This window comes from Marmota flaviventris, chromosome 2 (assembly GCF_047511675.1).
Source record: "Marmota flaviventris isolate mMarFla1 chromosome 2, mMarFla1.hap1, whole genome shotgun sequence".
NCBI classification, from domain to species: Eukaryota; Metazoa; Chordata; class Mammalia; order Rodentia; family Sciuridae; genus Marmota; species Marmota flaviventris.
Window position 1 is genome coordinate 109,837,660 of NC_092499.1, and position 19,280 is coordinate 109,856,939.

Consider the following 19,280-nt stretch of genomic DNA (forward strand, 5'->3'; position numbering starts at 1 on the left):
TGTGTAATAGAATTGGACATAGTTCAGTAAAACACTCAAATTTCTTCAAGGATAGCCTTGTCAATTAAGGTAAATGTGTGAATGTATTAAGGAAAGAGGGAGGGCCTTTGGCTAACTTGAAGGGGATTTTCTCTCTCAAAGCTTTCATTTTCAAAAACAGTTCAAGTCCTATTCTGGCCAGATGGGAGAGTCTGTTGGACAGAATGTCACTTTATTCTGCTTTTCCCCTTCCTTCTCCCCTCTTATAGGAATACAGAATGGACATAATCAAATATTTATTTGACTTATTAATGAGGGAACCAGTAGAATGGTAAAGTTGGTTCCCAGAGCATTTGGGAACTTATGTATATAGATACTAAGGAAAGAGCATTGGAATCAAATGGTTAATAATCACAGGGTCATAATGATGGGAGTTTGCTGTCTAGAAATTGTCTCTACAAAATAAAAATCTACAAATTAATCTGTATTATCACAGAATTTGGAATCTAAACTACAGTAAAGGGCAGGTCAAACAGTGGTATTATAATTAAATATCTTTGGAAGAACTTGTTAAAATAAATGTTTCTGGATACATTAAAAGGGTACTTTATTCTTGATTTGCCTTATTTACAGTTTCTTGACTGTGAAAAAGGCTTGTGATGGATGATAATGCAAGAAAGATGAAAGTAGGCGCCAGATTTTGGAAAGCATGGTTTCCTACACTAAGAAAATTAAACTTTATTTCTAACAGACGTTTATTAAGTTCCTACTAAGAGCCAGGTGTGATCCTGAGTGTGTGGTTGTGCTGTTGGTATCCTGCCCATATCTCTAGGAGGCTGACTAGTGCTTCTCAAGGGGTTTTATTAGGGTATCATCTGAGAAGCTGCTTTTCTCAAAATATGCATGTTCTTCGCACTTCTTTTTATTTGGTGGTACTGGAGATTGAACCAGCATCTCATGTAGGCTAAGTAAGTGCTCTACAACTGAGATACATCTTCATCCTTGTACTTTTTCAATCCTAGTGTTGTTATCTTTGCCTCAGTGGAATAGAGGTGTTTTGAAAAAGCTTTCCATGTGATTGTGTGTGTGTGTGTATAGGGGTAATTGGGATTGAACACAGAGGTCCTCTACCACTGAGCCACATCCCCAGCCCTTTTACTTTATTTTGAGACAGGGTCTTGCTAAGTTGCCGAGTCTGGCCTCAAATTTGTGATCCTCCTGCCTCAGCCTCCCCAGTTGCTGGGATTTCAGGTGTGCATCACCATGCCTGGCTTCCAGGTGATTTTATATTGCTCTTCTTTTGAAAATCATGTACTGAACATATTTTTAATCAAGTGAGTAAAAGGCAAACAAAAATTTAACCAGAATTTTAAATGTTTTCTTACTCCTCCTTGCCGGTTCTACTCCTGTAATACCTAAAATAATATTACTTATATCTGATTATATCATCCTGATTATAATATTAGCAAGAATTATATGCCATTGTCATGTATTTTACACAACAGAGAGTTACTTTTTAAAAAATTAGGCTTACTCTTCATAACTATAACCTTAGGGTGTGCCTCTTACTAAATATACTGAAATAGTTGTTATTTATAGTGGTAAATGACCTGCATGGCAAAGATGTATGATTAGAAGACTAGACTTAAAATAGACTATCATTAACTTGTTGGAGACTGTGGTAAAAGAAAATAAGTAATAAAGGAGAAAATATATGTGTTTAACTTGTGGTTAAGCTATTTGAATTAAATAAACAGTTTAAATAAGCAGCTGTTTGAATTTGCTGTCTCATATCCTCTTTAAGATTCCATTCCATCTGTCTAAGGTAACCCACTTGAATCTAATGTATGAAATATGATATGTCAAGAGCTTTGTAATGTTTTGAACAACCAATAAAAAAAATAAGCAGCTATAGTGGACATGCACTTATATTATTTTCAATGCAGCCGTTTGTATTTGCATTCACAAAGCAAGGTTTTATGACTCATTGCACCTAAACAGCCTCGGAATTTATAACTTGATCACAGGATATGTGTTACAGATTAGGGGAGAAATTGAGAAATAACATGATATAATTGCTATATTGTATTTTTCTTTTTATTAGTGTGCCGGTCCAACAAAAGCCCTTGGGTCTGTTTGACTTGTTCAAGTGTCCACTGTGGAAGGTAGGTGGCATACTTGTTACTTCACTACCCTATTTGCTTTTTAATATTTGCCTTTAAGCTTTATGTCAAAGTTTATTGACTTGGATTTGTTAATCATAGCATATAATTCTTTTCCCTCTCCAATTGAATCTTTTTGTTCTTTGGTATAACTGGGAAAATCTATGGAAAAATGCTTCATATTGATACTTAGAAGAGTTAATTTGATTATCAAGATAATCTGTTAGTAATATTTGGTTGGAAAAACAAAACAACGGAACTTTTTTCTTTTTTCCTTCCCTCCTTTGTTTCCTTCCTTTGAGATGGGGTCTCACTCTGTCAAAAGAATATAATTGAACTCCATGTTCTCCTTACTTACTTCAAATAGTTATCAATACATGGCCAATCTTGTTTCATCTATTATATGCCCACCTTAAAGATAAAAGAATTCCCTTTGAAAATGACTTCACTGTAGAGTTGTTTATTCCTAAGATGTACCAAATGTTTCATTGTTCTATTAAGACATTTTGCTTTCTATGGACTTAACTTCCTCTACCCCACCTCACCCCAGATTTAATCCCAAACATTTCTTCCCAGTTTTTGGCTTCAAAATGATATTAAATTTTTTGACACTTGTTCTAATATATACTCAAATATCAACCTTTATGTTCTTTTAGCCACAATAGCTTATTTATTGCTACTGCTCTTTTAGCTTAGAAAATCTACTTTGAAATTATTAGAAGATGAGAAGTCATACTAAGTCACACAGGCTGAAATCTGTATTGTGCTTATCTGGAATATTTCCCCATTGTTATCTTTAGATCCTCGTTGCATGAAAAGAGCATCTTTGTTCACTTCACTTTTTTTTTTTAACCCCACATATTAAGTTCTGGAATTGAGTGTTCTTTCCACAGACACATTGGAAATGTTAACTGCTTCTCTTAATTTTGGCTGTTGTGGTTTTAAAATCTTTAGGATTTAGGAAACTTGAAAGTACTTTGTACAGATAACTTTTTTTTGTAAAGAGAAGAAAAGTAGAAGCATTTAAATTCTGTACTCAAAGAGACACATTCCTCTCCTAGATTTTGAGAGGTGAGAATTATAATGCAATAAAATTTATCTAGTTATGTCTTCTTCTTATCTCATAAAACCTAAAAATCTTAAAGATCATATGCCAGTAAAAAGACCTTACAAATTTTTGAGGAAAAAATTGGAGAAGTAATGTTCTCAGTAGCAAGCAACAAACAATTCTCTAGGTAGATTTTGGGAAAAACAAATTGAAAAATGTCTGGACTCTGCAGGTAGACTATTTCTAATTATAAGCAAGCTTAAATTTAGACATTTGACTTAGCTTCAGAGAAATATGTTTAAGTAAGTAGAATATTAACAGTAGCCTGAATTTAGATATCCATTTTATGTAGCTGACTAGCTAATTTTCATAAAGGACAATAATGGTGGTAAAACATGTAATTCTAGGTGTTGATTGCTAAATGTACTGATTTTTTAGTAATTTTAGTCTACTTGTCTAAAGTTGAATATTCTTTCAACTAGGAAACAGTTTATCAATAGCATATTTGAGTTACATATTCTGTTGGTCTTCATAATACCTCCTATTTATTTTTTTTGTGATTTTAGTTAGCAATCTCTGACACATACGATGAAACTTTCCCTCTTGTACTATAGGCCAAAATCTCTACAGTATTTAAAACCTGAAACTCCATGAGGGAAATATTTACTTTTATGTAAGCTAGCCAGTTTATATAAAACTGTTAACTTTTTTTTTTTTTTTTTTTGCTATGCTAGAGTTCAGCCCATGGCCTTATGCATTCTAGGCAAGCACTGTAACACTGAACTATATCCTCAGCCCTTTTTGTTTTGAAACAATTTACTAAGTTGTCAAGGTTGGCTTCAAATTTTCTATCCTTCCTCAGCCTCTCAAGTTGTTGGGATTACAGACATGCCACTGCATCTAATTCAAAACTGTTAACTTTTGACTAACGCATTTGTGTATTATCCAGTTACCAGTTAAGATTGTTGATCTTAATGTCATCAATAGTCACACTTCTAACTTTATCACTGACATTTATAGGAACCATTTGCACATCTAGTGTATTTGGAGACTGTAGTATTGTAATTAAACGAATGATTGTATGTGCACTATGTAAAGATGACGAGTTTTCAAAGACTTGAAAGTGGTAATGTCATTTATTATTATTGTTCAGTATTAAATTTTTTATTCTAAAGGCACTCCCCATCATAAATAGTACCATTATTTTTCATAATATGGAGTATAAATATAAGAATAGAAATTAACATGATTAGATGTTGAACCTAATAGCATAGTTTGCCTTTTTAATTAGTGTTTCTTGACCTATGCAATGATGTATTATCTCAAAATATTTGCTTAATGTGTCTCTTTTCTAAGCAATTCTGTTGTTTGAATTCTCAAGAAATAGTAGTTAAGCATAGAAAGGAAAATGCTAATAAAATACATTCATTCATTTTGAGCCATGGACTAATATAATCACCTGATAGCCTGTTAAACACAAGTACTATACTGTTACCTCTATTTATGAATAAGAAAACAAGCACAGAAAGATTAATAACTCACCTAAGCTCATATTCCAGAATGTGATAAAGGTTTCTTTTGAACCCAGTAAATGTAGTTTTGGAGCTTATACTTTTAACAGTTATTTTACTTTAAAATTCATTGTACTTCACTTGTGGGGACCCATGTATATACCCAAGAGTTAGTTGTATTTAAAACATTTAAAGTTGTATCAAAAAAAAATGGAAAAAGAGCCGGGTGTTGTGGCACACACCTATAATCCCAGCAGATCTGGAGGCTGAGGCAAGAGGATCTTGAATTCCAAGCCAGCCTCAGCCAAAGGGATGTGCTAAGCAACTCAGTGAGTCTCTCTAAATAAAATACAAAATAGGGCTGGAGATGTGGCTCAGTGGCCAAGTGTCCCTGACTTCAATCCCCAGTACCCCACCCCCACTTTCAAAAAACAAAGGGGGGGGGAGAGTAAAATTAAATTTTGAGTTGAGATTAATATTGCCTTGAATGTGTTCCGTTTTCCTGGGATATAGAAGGTAGGTTTGAAGTTACCATAACTGTCCTACTTTCCCTAAGGTAAGTGTTGCTTTGGGTACAATTAATGTGCTTCATGGTGAAAATGTTGTCTGAACTCTCTAAGCTTGTTTATTTTGGTGCCATTTAACCCAGATTTGTTTTAACTGTTTAAGTAGACTTTGCCTTCTACAAATTGGCTGCTTTCTAGGACCTGGCAAGTTTTGTGTTATAAGGTCTTCGTAGTGGCAGTGTAGTATTGTGTGGTATTCAGGTAAAGGTGTGGATGAATTTACATACATACATGTGCATATGAATCCATACTTGATTTCATTTTGCGTGCTTTAATAAAATGATTTATTTATCTGTATTGAAAAATGTTATAAAATTTGTATGAATATAATCACCCTTTGATAATCTTTGTCCATGTAGAAAAATAAGTTTCATAAACTTAAGATGCTTTGTGTTTTATTTGGATTGTTTCCAAATAAATGTGTTTCTGTCTAAGAATAGGTGATTATTCAGGCATTCAAACAAAAGATCTGAAGCCATGTCGATAAGAGGATTATCCTTTTTCCATGTTTGACTGACATATTTAAGCTATGACCCTGTGGAAAATGGTTGATTACTTTCTTTACAGAACTTATCTTTGGTAGTTGCTCAAGTTGGGAGCTAACAATCTGAAAAATTTAGAAAAAGAAAAAAGTTATAGCAAAAGCATCAGCAGAGAAATTTGTAAGTGATAATAATATCAGTGATACTGACATTGATCTGCATGGGTAATACCTTTTCTTGCCTGGCCCTAGTCTAGTGAACAATTAAAAGTAGACTGCAGACAAGTTAAAAAAAATTAAAGAGCCGAAATAAACTTCTTAAAAAAAAAAATAAGCTGACCTTAGGGGTTGTGGGTATTCTTGCCTACAATTTGTGAGGCCCTGGGTTGATTTTGACATATTATACATTCATGGAGTATAACTTTCTGTTATTGTGTTGTACACTATGTGTAGTTATATTGGTCATGTATTCATAGAAAAGTAGGAACATATATTCATAGGAACATAGGAAAGTAATGTCCAGTTCATTTTATTGTCTTTAATATTCCTGTTCCTCCTTCCTTCCTTTCATTCTCCTTTGTCTAATCCAATGAATTTTTATCCCTCCCACCCCATTGTGTATTAGCATCTGCATTATCAGAGAGAATATTGGGCTTTTGGTTTTTTTGGATTGGCTTATTTCATGATAGTCTCCAGTTCTATCCGTTTACCTGCAGATGCCATAATTTCATTCTTCTTTATGACTGAGTAATTGAATGAATGCTTTTATAGTTCTTTCTTGTTTCAATTTAATTAATCCTGAATTTTATTATCTGTTTTTTTTTTTTTGGCGGGGGGTGGTACTAAGGATTGAACCCAGGGATACTCTACCAATGATCTACATCCCCAGCCCTTTTTATGTTTTATTTTGGTACAGAGTCTTGCTAAGTTGCCGAGGCAACTTGTGATCCTACTGCCTCAGCCTCCTGAGTCACTGGGATTATAGGTGTGTGATACCATGCCTGGTTTATTATTTCTTAGTACTTTAATTTTCAGAACAATATTTATATTAAAATAAACTTTCATTTGGTTTTTATAAGGTATGTGAATGGCCATGCAAAAAAACATTATGAAGATGCACAAATACCCTTAACCAACCATAAGAAGTCAGAAAAGCAAGATAAAGCTCAGCATACAGTGTGTATGGATTGCAGTAGCTACAGTACATATTGGTAAGTTAATATTTTCTGGAAGTGATGTTTCATATTGTCTTTGTGCAAGTGTGCTCTTATCTTCTTTACCTTTCCCTCTCCCTAAGCCAGTTGCTATTGCCATTACCTCCTTTTAGTCTTGTATGGGGATGGGAGCCATAAGGAGTACCCTTTTTAATTCATTCAGATTTCACTTTGCATTGTTTCTTTCAACTTCTAGGCCTCCTCTTTTTTCCCATCCCTCTGCTCTTTGCCCATCCCATTAAGCTTCAGAGAAAGAAAAGGATTTCATTGTTATTATAATTTGTTTTGTGTTGTTTTAAACCGAAGACTAATATAACAACCCATATTTCTACTGTCCACTTAACAATTTGTCATATAATCTAAAAAATTTTATTTTCATTGTTTGAAAGATTGTTTTGACAATCTTCCTTCTCTTGGAGCGGTTCTCTTCTATGAGAGGTAAATGTCAAGAATTTGGTATGTATCCTTTCAGGCTATTTTTTTTTTTTTTTTAAGTATTTCAACTTTTAAATAGGGGTTAGAGGCCCAGTGTCTTTTGTAATATAACATACATCTTTATTTCATTTAAATGATATTAAAGTAGTGTCTATTTTTGTGACTTAGAACATGTTGTTTGGGTTACAAGTGAGGTTTAACAATTCATATCCATTTGGAATGCACAGAAAACATAATTTTTTGAAGTTTTGATTTTGGTGTGAAATACTTCCTTCCTTCCTTGACTAGCAAAATATGATGAATACTTCTTGTTTTAATCATTTTAGCTTTAGTTCTAACAGTTGTTGATTTTGAGGGGAAAACAGTGAAGATGTTAAAGGATGCCTTCAGAAAGAGATTTTCTTGCCGTATACTTCTTGAATGTTATATGAAGGTAATAATGGACAGAAAGGGATAAAGTCCAGATACCATTTTAAAAATTATAATTTGTTATATATGACAGCAGAATGCATTACAATTCATGTTACATATATAGTGCACAATTTTTCATATTGATGATTGTACACAAAGTAGCATCGCACCATTTGTGTCTTCATACATGTACTTAGGATAATGATGTCCATCTCATTCCACCATCTTTCCTACCCCCATACCTCCTTCCTTCCCCCCGCCTCCACTTTGCCCTATCTAGAGTTCGTCTATTCCTTCCATGCTCCCCCACCCAACCCCAATATGAATCAGTATCCTTATATCAGAGAAAACATTCAGCATTTGGGTTTTGGGGATTGACTTACTTCACTTAGCATTATATCCAGATACCTTTTTAATTTACATTTTCTACTGAAGTTTTGTGCCAATCCTTTTCTGCATTTTCTGTAGATTATCATTAGAGAAAAATGCCCGTTAAAGGGAAGAAAACAGTCAGTGGTTTTCAGATCTTTTCAACTTTAAAAGGTTTAATCTTACTAATTTTTTGCTATTGAATAAATCTCTTAGGGTTTAGCCTTTCAGACACCTTCTCGTTCAGTGATCCTTCATGTAGGTGTCTAGACCTAGAAGAGAGAGCATCTAAAGGTACACAAAGATTTCAATTAAAATCAAAGTCTTCCTCAGATCTTTATACAACTAATGCTCAGTTTATTGTTATTGGCTGCTGCAGCATACTCTTTTCTACTAAATTTAAGCATATTAGTCAGGCTGTTGAAGTATTTCTGGTAGTTCCCCAATCCCTTAGAAAACTAGAATTACAGAGCTACTTGATTTATACAACCATGTGTTTCTGTATATTTGCAAGTATTTCTGCTTTAAAAATAGCAGTCATTAGCCAGGCATGGTGGTATATGCCTGAAATCTCAGCAGCTTGGGAAGCTGAGGCAGGAGGATCCAGAGTTTAAAGCCAGCCGCAGAAACTTAGCAAGGTCCTAAAGCAACTTAGCAAGACCCTATCTTTAAATAAAATAATTAAAAAGGGCTGGGGATGTGGCTCAGGGTTAAGCATCCCTGGGTTCAATCCCTGGTACCAAAAAACAAAAAACAAAACAAAACAAAACAAAAAAACAGAAATTAGGATCATTGTTGAAGTATCTGTCACACAATTATTGTCTAAAGTCATATCAACCTGTGTGTGTACCAGATGTTGAAAACATTCATTTTGATCTTCATTTAGCAATATGCATGAAATGCTTAATGGGCAACTTTGGAAACCTCTATTAAAATCTCTGATATATCAAGTTTGCAATTGGGTGTTCTTTCTTTTGGAAAGATTCTGAGGAAATAGTGATTATCTGAATGGAGTGGAATTAAATATTCATAGGGCTCTTTAAAATATAGATCATATGTTTTAATGGATTTACTTTTTATATTTTAGGGGAATACTTTTTTTTACTTTGAAATTGAATTTAATTTGTTTTACATTGATACAGTCTGCTAAAGTATATGTCGTTTCATGGATGAATTGGAATTAAATGGAAAATCTTGAACCTTGGGGAGTGTACACCATGGTGGAGGCTTTTTGGCCAATTGCCAGTCTTTTGTGTGAACTTATACAGAGCTGCAAGTGTGTGGATACCCAGAGCTTCTGAATTGCAGGAAGGGAGCTGCAGCTGGTTGGTCACATTATCGCCTCATTTGTGGATTAGAACAAAATGCCAGGGAACCACCCTGTATCATTTAACTGTCAGCCTGAAAAGATTGTTGTAAACTGATGAAATTATAGTTTAGGTTCCTCATACCTCAACTGTTATTAAGAAGCAACAAAAAGAAAATTCCTCTTTCTGTGTGTATGGAGTGTATATGTGTTATTTCCTAATACATTTTAGATAATTTTACTTCAGATTATGAATTCTCCTTGTATATTTTTTGTGGCTCATCTGAGTGATTAGTTCAGTAGTAAAAATATTAATGTATTAAGTTTAATGTATTTGATTATTAAGTATTTTGACTTTAGCTAATGTTGAAACTCATTTTTAAAAAGCATCATGCTCTGTGCTTTAGAAAAGTAAGATACTCTGAGGTTTATTAGTTTTTCTGTCTTTATTTTCTTTTACCAAGAGTCCCTGCCCTGCCTTTTCTTTGCACAATCTTAATGAAATTACTGTTGAACTCTTCCCTCTCCTACTAGCTTCAATTGCAGCTGTATATAATCTCTCCTGAACTTATATCTCTTGGGATATTTGTAATTTCTGTTGCATGTTAGTTATTTGTAAATGTCTTTGGGGACTGAAGAAAACATATCTCGGATCTTTGTATTTTCCCCAGTACTCAGTGTCTGATGTGTTTGAAAGATTGAGTTTTATTATCTTCCCAAAATGGGGAAGTTTATACCAAATCTATAGTATTGTGTCCTCTGATCATCTTGGAGAACTGAAGAGTCACAGGACATTTTTCTTGAAGAAGACTTAAATCATGGCCTTAGATGAGCTACTTTATTTCCTTTCCAAGATGGACACCCTTCCAGAACACCTCACCTCAGTTCTGATTAAGCGGGCCATCCAGAGAGGAAGCACATACTGTATTAATTAACCAAGCAGACAACATAAAATAAGTCATGACTTCAAAAGAGAGAAAGCAGTACCAAAAGGAGTAATTCTGGTCTGAACCAAGGCGCTACTCCTTGAGGAGATAACCAGATTAATATGAAACTGAGAGGAAAATGAAGGTTTAAGTAAAAATGAAAACCTTCTTAAGAGTTTTACACAAGGGCTAGTGTTTAGATTATTGTGTAATAAGTAATATTTCCTCCCCTTCCACCCACTTTCTTCCCTAACCAATACAAATAGAATTGCATATGATGTACACTATTGTGATTGAAAAGAAGCAAAGATTAAAATAAGAAGTTTTGATTTAAATATGTAGAAATTTGGAGTTAATGGGTTTAAAATAGTAAATAATTTCTTGACATCTGACATAGTCTTTGTCAACTTTGAACCCTTATCAACAATAGTTAAATTTCTAATAATGAAGAATTATGGAAGGAATATTAAAAGTAAATTACTGGCTGGATGTGGTTACTCTTAGGTAACTGGGACCACTACTGTAATCCCAGTGGCTCAGAGACTGAGGCAAGAGGATCACAAATTCAAAGACAGCCTCAGCAATTTAGTGAGGCCCCAAGCAACTTACTAAGACCCTGTCTCAAAAGAAAAAATAAAAGGGACTATAGATACAGCTCAATTATAAAGCACCCATAGGTTCAATTTCTAGTACCTAAATAAATAACTAGAATTCTGTTTCCTGGAAGATAATGTTTTAAAGCATCCTTTCAAACAGAAATATTATGAAATGTGAATGTCTGAAAACAGGCTTGTATTTTCAGAATTTGAACACTTATAATAGCAATTTTAATTTATATTAACAGAAATAAAGCTATTATAGGTTTAAATTGATTACTGCATTTTTTCTAAGGCAGTTGTGATTTAAAAAAGAAATATCTTTTATTAACTGCATGTAAACTGTTTAGAAACAAATTTCCTTGCTTCTCTCCCTCCATTCTTTTCTTCCTTTCTTCCTTCTCCCCTCTTCCCTCCCTTCTTTTCTTTGGATACTGAGTCTTGCTATGTTGCCCAGGCTGGCCTGGAACTTCTGGGCTCCAGAGTTGCTCATGCATAAGCCTCCTAGGCAACTGGGACCACAGGTGCTGGATACACCTGTTGTAAACAGTTAGGAAACAGGGAGAGTTTTGTTTATTTAAAAATATAGTTTAAAAAGAAACTTTCTAGCAGAGGTGGTCTAAATTTAAAAGGCTTCATTAATAAGTTGGATAGAAAAAATTTATCTATTTATGACAAAAGACATAATTTTTTCTCTGCAGGAGTTCTTTTAATTCTCTATAATTGACTTATTTGATGGCAAGACATCAGAATTCAATAGAAGAAAATGTAAACATGTACTTTCTTTTTAAAGGAATTCTTTTAGATTTAAAAATTTAAAAGTTCGAAATATATGAAGTCATTAGAATGTCAGCTTGCTTTTTGTTCCCCCTCTAGTATCTTTTATAATAAAGATATAGGTCAAATTTGCCCCTAAACATCAAAATTTAAAAAAAAAATTAAATTTAATGTAAGAGCTGCTGCTTTAATGGAAAATATTCCTTTTTATGGGTACTTTTTTGCATAAAAATTTTTATTTTTAGTATTAATGTTACACATGACTTACTATATAAACATAGTTTTGTGGGCAGGAGATTAATGTACCTGTTTCTTTGCTGTTGCTTAAAAAATCAGGTTATTTGTATGATAATGCCTTCTTGTTTCAGATGAGTAAAGAATGGTTGGATTTGGTATATTTTCTTAGTTAATGAAGACTATGATGTGGAATCTTATGACCTGGGTAACTTCAATAGCATTAACAATAGAAATGGAAAAACTCTTTTTACAGTTTTGAAGCAATTTAGCAAGACCCTGTCTCAAAAGAAAAAGTAACTTTTCTCTGTCTTTGTCTTTTTTTTTTTTTGTCTGAGCAGTCAAATGTGACTGAAGAACTGAATATTTTGTTTCATTTTACTTAATATAAATAGTCATATGTGACTAGTTGGTAATATTGGATAGTTTAGCTCAATATTTTAAAATTTAAGGTTGAGTACATTATTATGAAACTCTGAAAACCTTAAGCCAGAAATCTGATAGAAACTCAAAAACAAGGAAATATGCCAATTTCACTATTTAAAATAATTGTAAATAACTATAACTTAAAAGCAAATCTAACTGGATGTGGTGGTACATGTTTACAATACCAGTGAGTCAGGAGGCTAGGCAGAAGGATGGCAAGTTCAAGGCCAGCTTTGGCAACTTACTGAGCCACTGTCTCAAAATAAAGTGATGAGGATTTAACTCAGAGATAGATTGCTGCTGGGGTTCAATTCCCAGTACTGTCATAATACATACATACATACATACATACATACATACATACATATAAATCTAACCTAGTAAGGTATAGCAATATCAAAAAGAAGCTAAATCCTTACCAAGTAGAGTTAATTTCACCTAAAGACTACCAATATTCATTATTAAAGGAAACCCTAATCTGGGCGTGGTAGCATCTGAGTGTAAACCCAGTGACTCGAGACTGAGGCAGAAGGATTCCAAGTTTGAGGCTAGCCTTAGAAATGTAATAAAGCCCCAAGCAATTTAGCAAGACCCTGTCTCAAAAGAAAAAATAGAAAGGCCTGGAGATAAGTATCAGTGGTTATTAGTACACCTGATTTCGGTCCCCTGTACAACAACAACAAAAAAGAGCTGGGGGTGTAGCTCGGTGATAGAGTGTTCCTAAGCAACTAAGTGAGAATTTGTTTCAAAAAATTAATAAGAACTGGGGATGTAACTCAGTGGTAAAGTGCCCTTGGATGCAATCCCCAGTACTCTCTCCACACAGCAAAGAAAACCTTAGATTATTGCATCATTAGAAGCAAAAAATACATTTATAAAGAGCCAGTTCTCATTAAAAAAAAAAAAACCAACCCAGTAACATTGAAATAAAAGGAAACTATTAAATTTATCTTTTATCATCTGCTTCCCCCCAAAAAAGAAAGCAAACATCATATACTAAATTGTGAAATGCTAAAGCCATTTCCGTTTTATCAGAAATAAGACAGAAATACTTCCTATCATGAGAGACATGATTGTCACTTATTAAACAATGTTTTGACAGTTCTAGCCATTATAATAAGATAGTAATTGAAGTAATTCATATAGATATTGGAAACAAAATATGTCTGTTTTCAAATTATATGCTTGAATTCCCAGAAACCCTCTTGGGACTCTAGTAGAAAACAGCAACTAGAATTAATATATTAAGAAATTCTGGAGGGCTGGGGTTGTGGCTCAGTGGTAAAGTGCTCACCTAGCAAGTGTGAGGCACTGCGATCGATCCTCAGCACCACATAAAAATAAAGGTTATTGTGTCCACCTACAATTAAGAAAAAATATTAAAAGAAAAAAATTCTGGAAAGTTGATTGGTGATAAATATACAAAAACTAGTAGCTTCATTTTTTTAAGCAGTCATCAGTTCAAAAATCTAAAAGACCAAACAAAAAGAAATATTAAACAGAATGACAAAAATATCAACTATATATAGAAATAAATGTATTAAAAATATGAAGCAAATATATTCACGCACATGCATGCACGGGCATACATACATTCGAATATTCATTGAGAACCTGCCATGTGCCAGAGACCAAAAATGTTTCGTGCATGGATCTCCAAAATACTGCACTGACAGTATGGGAAGAAAACACATTTTATTAAAGGCCTTTATTTGAGGGAATAAAAACTTTGGCAAATATTTAATATACTTGCTGCCAGTGTTCTATAAATTTGATTATTTGCAATGAACTACACAGTTTCCTGAACTAGTTTTTCATGTGGTATCCTCATTCTGTGTTCATTTTAAGCATTTAGCAGTTTGTATATGCTTAATTAAATGAATTTACTTAGATTGGCCAAATAGATATTTTAAAGATTTTTGTAAAATAAAATCTTCAAGATACTAGTAATGTAAACACTGTGAACAAGGGCATATTAAAACACTTTCCTACTCTGAACTCACTAATAACATTAAAACAAATCAAAGCATAAAGAAACAAAATGAAAAAATTAACTTTCATTTTTGCTGTTTATCAGAGCAAACAGTATTTGAAATAAGATGTGATTTTATCCATTTTCTACCTCCCTAATTATAATTACAACTTGTATTTGACATGAAAATTTACCTGCCATTTGTTATATGTTGACTACATGATAGTAAAATCATTTGTATTCATTCTGTTCTTAACAGCAGCATGCATGTAATATCATATTATACATTATACATTTATTAACTATTGACTGAAAGAAATGTAAAACTATTTTAAGATAATATTTGGCTCAAGGAATTTGGATTTGAGACTAATCTTTACTTAGCCATAGATGATAGTGTTGCTTTCACAGGTGTTGGAAGCAAAGAACCATACTAAATTCTCTCTTTACTTTTCCCTTTTTATACTTTATTACCTAATCTGCAATCTCTAATATGTTGTTTATTATTTCTAAATATTAATTTTTCTTTTTTGGGGGAGTGGGGGTACTGGGGAATGAACTCAGGGGCACTTGACCACTGAGCCACATCCCCAGCCCTATTTTATATTTTATTTAGAGACAGGGTCTTGCTGAGTTGCTTAGCACCTTGCTTTTGCTGAGGCTGGCTTTGAACTTGGCAATCCTTCTGCCACAGCATCCTAAGCCGCTAGGATTACAGGTATGCACCACTGGGCCGGCCTTTTTTTTTTTCCTTTTTTCCCCCCTCTTCAGATTGGATAAATCTTTTGCTATTTTTTTTTTTTAACAAGAAGTTTATTTAAACAACAAGATGCTTGATTTGAAGAGAAAAATATCTGGGAATCTTTTTTTTTTTTAAGAGTAATTTACCTCTACTTAAGGACAGGTTGCCCTACATGTAACAACTATATACAAAAGTTATAAAATTGTCCTTTGTTTTACAATGATAAATAAAAAATATTAAAATTTTCCAGTTGAACAAGGTATGCAAGGATTTTTATGTCATTCAGGTTAGTTTTGTTTTGTTTTTTGTTAAAACAGAGCAAAATAACTTACTGGAATATAAAGATAAGAGCTGAATGAACATGCCACTAATGGAGAAAGGGGATATTTTCACAGAACCAGTATTTTTCCCCATCCCATCTCCATTTGATGTCAATCAAAACATATCATTGGGCCATTTAGTTTTTAAAAAATGCAATATGCTTGTGCACATAATACCAGGTACTTTATGTACAATAAAGGAATGGGGAAGGGGAAAGAGAAAATTGTACAGTACTATTCAGGATGTAGTGAAAACAAATTGCAGTTTTCTAATTGAGAATGTAGTCTTGGTCTGTTAACAGAGTTCTGGAGTAAAGTAGCAGGTTCCATTTTTAGTTGACACCTCCTGTCTGCTGCTGGAACACATCAATTGTATCTTTATCATCCATTTTCAGCTGTGCAGGTGTGTCTGTTTCATTAATTGGCTGCCTGGAAAATTAAATCTGATCTGTCTCATCCCTGTCATTCACAATAGGCTTTCATAAGTTTACTAAGTGTATGCCTCTTAATGTTAAACTGCACCATGAAACCATTCTGCCCGCCACCTTCAAGTTAATCTGATCCTTGTTCTTAGTCTTGACTCCTTCCTTGAGTTTTTTTTTTTTTTTTTTTTTTGGCCATGGCAAGTGCTGGAGTCTCCTCAGCTGCTGCTTCAAGAAAGAGGTACCAGGTCCACACCTAATGAGCACCCAAGCAACTCCTGGAGCGGCAGAAGGAGGCAGCAGCAGTGGACAAGGGAGAGGGCACGTGCTTATTTTTTCCTTTTAGTGTTCAATTTACTTGATTTTTCTTAATTTTTTTAATTAAATGTAGAAATGAACCTTTCCCCTTTTCTGACAAGTAGTCTATTAGTAGTAGAGCTCATCTTTACTTAGAGAGTAACCTAAAGTCACTAGATACAAAGTACAAATTTAATAGCCTAAAAGTTGGTTGAATGAACAGGGTAAAAATGGGAGTTCATAACCCACTTGAATCAAAGTGTGAAATATGATATGTCAAGAACTATGTAATGTTTTGAACAACCAACAATAAATAAATAAATAAATAACGGTAAATCATCAAAAAAAAAAAAAAAAGTTGGTTGAATGACATAGGTAATCCCTGACTTATTTCCCATGTGAAGTCCTATGTAAATGAAGAGATGCTGAACCTCAGGCTTCTTCTCCTGGCAAAGACTAATCAAGTTACCTGAATCCTACCTGGCTTTCTCCTGTCACAACTTAGTGCCAGTTATTAAGAAGCAAGGAAGAGCAGAGCATCACCTGTAATCCTGGTTACTTGGGAGGCTGAGGCAGGAAGATTCTGTTCCAGGCCAGCCTTGGCAACTTAATGAGACCCTATCTCAAAAAATAAAAGAGCTGTGATATAGCTCAGTAGTAGAGCACTCTTGGGTTCAATTCCTAGTATTAAAACAAAAACAAAAAGTAGAGCTTTTTACAACACCATTTCAACTGTAGTTTGTGAAACATGTATTTTCACCTAGGGTATTTAACCATATTTTATAACTTATTTTAAAATGAGAAATTTATACCAAGTTAGGACCAGTGCACAAACTTTTGAAACACAGCCTGTAAATTATGTACTTTTTAAAAAAATTTTTTTAGTTATACATGGACACAATATCTTTATTTTGTTTATTTATTTTTATGTGGTGCTGAGGATCAAACCCAGTGCCACACATGTGTGAGGCAAGCCACAACCTCAGCCCAAGTTACGTACTTTTTTTGAACATAACTTGAAGAGAAAATTAAGAGTGAGTAAATTTTTTTTTTTCAGGTATTAGAGGTGAGCATAATTCTGACCAAACAGCTTTAATGCAAATGTAGTAAAACCAGGAAGCGATTTTTAGAACTTATTTACTCAAGTGCTTGCTTGCCAGGTTTTTTTTTTTTTTTTTTTTTTTTTGGTACCAGGGATTGATGAACCCAGGGCCACTGAGCCACATCCCCAGCATCTTTTTAATAGAGCCTTACTAAGTTGTTGAGGCTGGCTTTGAATTTTCATTATTCCTGCCTTGGTGTTGCCTGGGGACTTTTCAACACCAGTATTAGTGGGATAGATTCCAGTTAGAAAGCAAAAATCTCATGTATAGGTTAATTTTACATGAGATTAATTTAGTTTAATAATAACCAAGCAACATTTAAATTTTCACTTATTTCTCACCTTTACCACTTCTTTTTTCTTTTTGTTTTGGGCCTGGGAGGAAGAAGAAATCAAAACAGGAATGTGGCAAGTAGAGAGGGGGAGTGTGCTGTGAGGTTTTTGGTAACACAAAAGAAGGAAACTATTATTTATGGATTTTCCACCTCATAAAAGACATTCTTAGAAGTTTTGAGGTGTTTTTCTTAATAATAAATAATCAATCACTTGAATAGCATAGTGAATTCAGACAACAGAGAAGTTGCATCCTATAATAAGTATCCCTCTTAGTAACTAAAATACTGCTTAAAATTCTTGAGAAACAAAGATAGTTGTAAAAACTTTAAAGTGTTTTAAGCCTGTGAAAACAAATCTAGACAAAATAAAATTTAGTTCTTATAGTTCAATGAAATTACATTAGGGTGTCCCTTTAGGATATTGGGTAGTAGTATAGAATCTTAAAGCAGGTAGTGTCTTAACCTAGATTTTCATTTTACTTGTGTATATAACAGAAATAATGCAATTTATCTGCAGTTTAAATTTTTTAGTAGCCATGTTAAAATAAAACATAGAATTAAGTATATACTATATTTAACTTTGTATCAAAAATATTATCATGTAAACATGTAATCAGTATAAAAATTATTAGAAATAGTTTTCATTCTTCCATATGAAATCTTCAAAATCCAAAGTTGTTTTAGGTTTATAGCACATTTCAATTGAGAAGCTACGTATTTTGTCAGAAATATTTCATCAGTATTTAGATTCATAAAAATTGCAGTTAAAAAGTGGATTCATGGTGTGCCTGGGGTTGTGGCTCAGTGGTGGAGCACTTACTTGTCTTGCATGTGTGAGGCACTGGGTTCAATCCTTAGCATCACAAATAAATAAATAAAGGTATTGTGTCCATCTACAAGTAAAAAAAGAAGTTAAAAAGTGGATTCATGGTATTCCAAATATTATTAAAATATAAATATAATAAATGGAGCTCAAAACATTTTTTTCTCTAATATATGCATCTTTGTTGACGAAACGAACTCATAAGAACAACAATTTGTTTTATTTGGAAGCAAAAACATTTTAGTTACAATACATCTGCCCAGGTAAATCCTTTTTCTTTTGTGATAACTTCATGTATTATCACATGAAATTCAAAAAGGTATTATTTTTCTTAGAGGTTTTGCAGTCAGTTTATGTAATGTAGTCTATTATAATTAAAATCTGCACATTTATTCATGTTGAAAAATGTGTGAAATCATTGTTTGTACTATGAAAAGTTTCAGTTTTAACACAAATTCTTAAACCTGTCACAGCTAGGTCACAAATAAGCTATTTTCTCCTTGGATCTTCAACTTTAGCTCATTCATATGCATTGTGACATAAGTAAAAAAAAAAAAAAAAAAGTAAATTGCACTCAGATTTCTAAAAATCTTTTCCTGGTTTTACTCTGAGTCTTGACTATTGGCAAGCATTTCTTTTAAGAAAATTTTGAATTAGAGTTGAGTATAGTAAGTCTTGCTAGGTGTCATGGTACATGCCTGTAATCCCAGCGATTTAGAAGGTTGAGACAAGCAGATTGAAAGTTCAAGGCTAGCCTCAGCAATTTAGCAAGGCCCCAAGCTAATTAGTGAGACCCTGTCTACAAATAAAAAAGGGCTACGGATGT

The 19,280-nt window shown here is 33.4% G+C and overlaps 1 protein-coding gene across 6 annotated transcripts in view; it reads left to right on the top strand.

Annotated features, from left to right (window-relative positions):
* Positions 1–19,280, top strand: part of Usp3 (ubiquitin specific peptidase 3) — a 109,606-nt gene that overhangs the window by 41,312 nt on the left and 49,014 nt on the right. For 2 of the 6 annotated variants that reach the window (XM_071608363.1, XM_071608360.1), the window contains exons 2-4: positions 1,154–1,257; positions 2,084–2,144; positions 6,827–6,958. In XM_071608363.1, coding sequence (XP_071464464.1) covers positions 1,154–1,257; positions 2,084–2,144; positions 6,827–6,958 — 297 coding nt within the window. Of the gene's footprint in view, positions 1–1,153; positions 1,258–2,083; positions 2,145–6,679; positions 6,733–6,826; positions 6,959–16,102; positions 16,219–19,280 lie in introns of those variants that run through there. The other 4 variants (XM_071608362.1, XM_027924430.3, XM_071608364.1 and 1 more) reach the window with 4 other exon arrangements.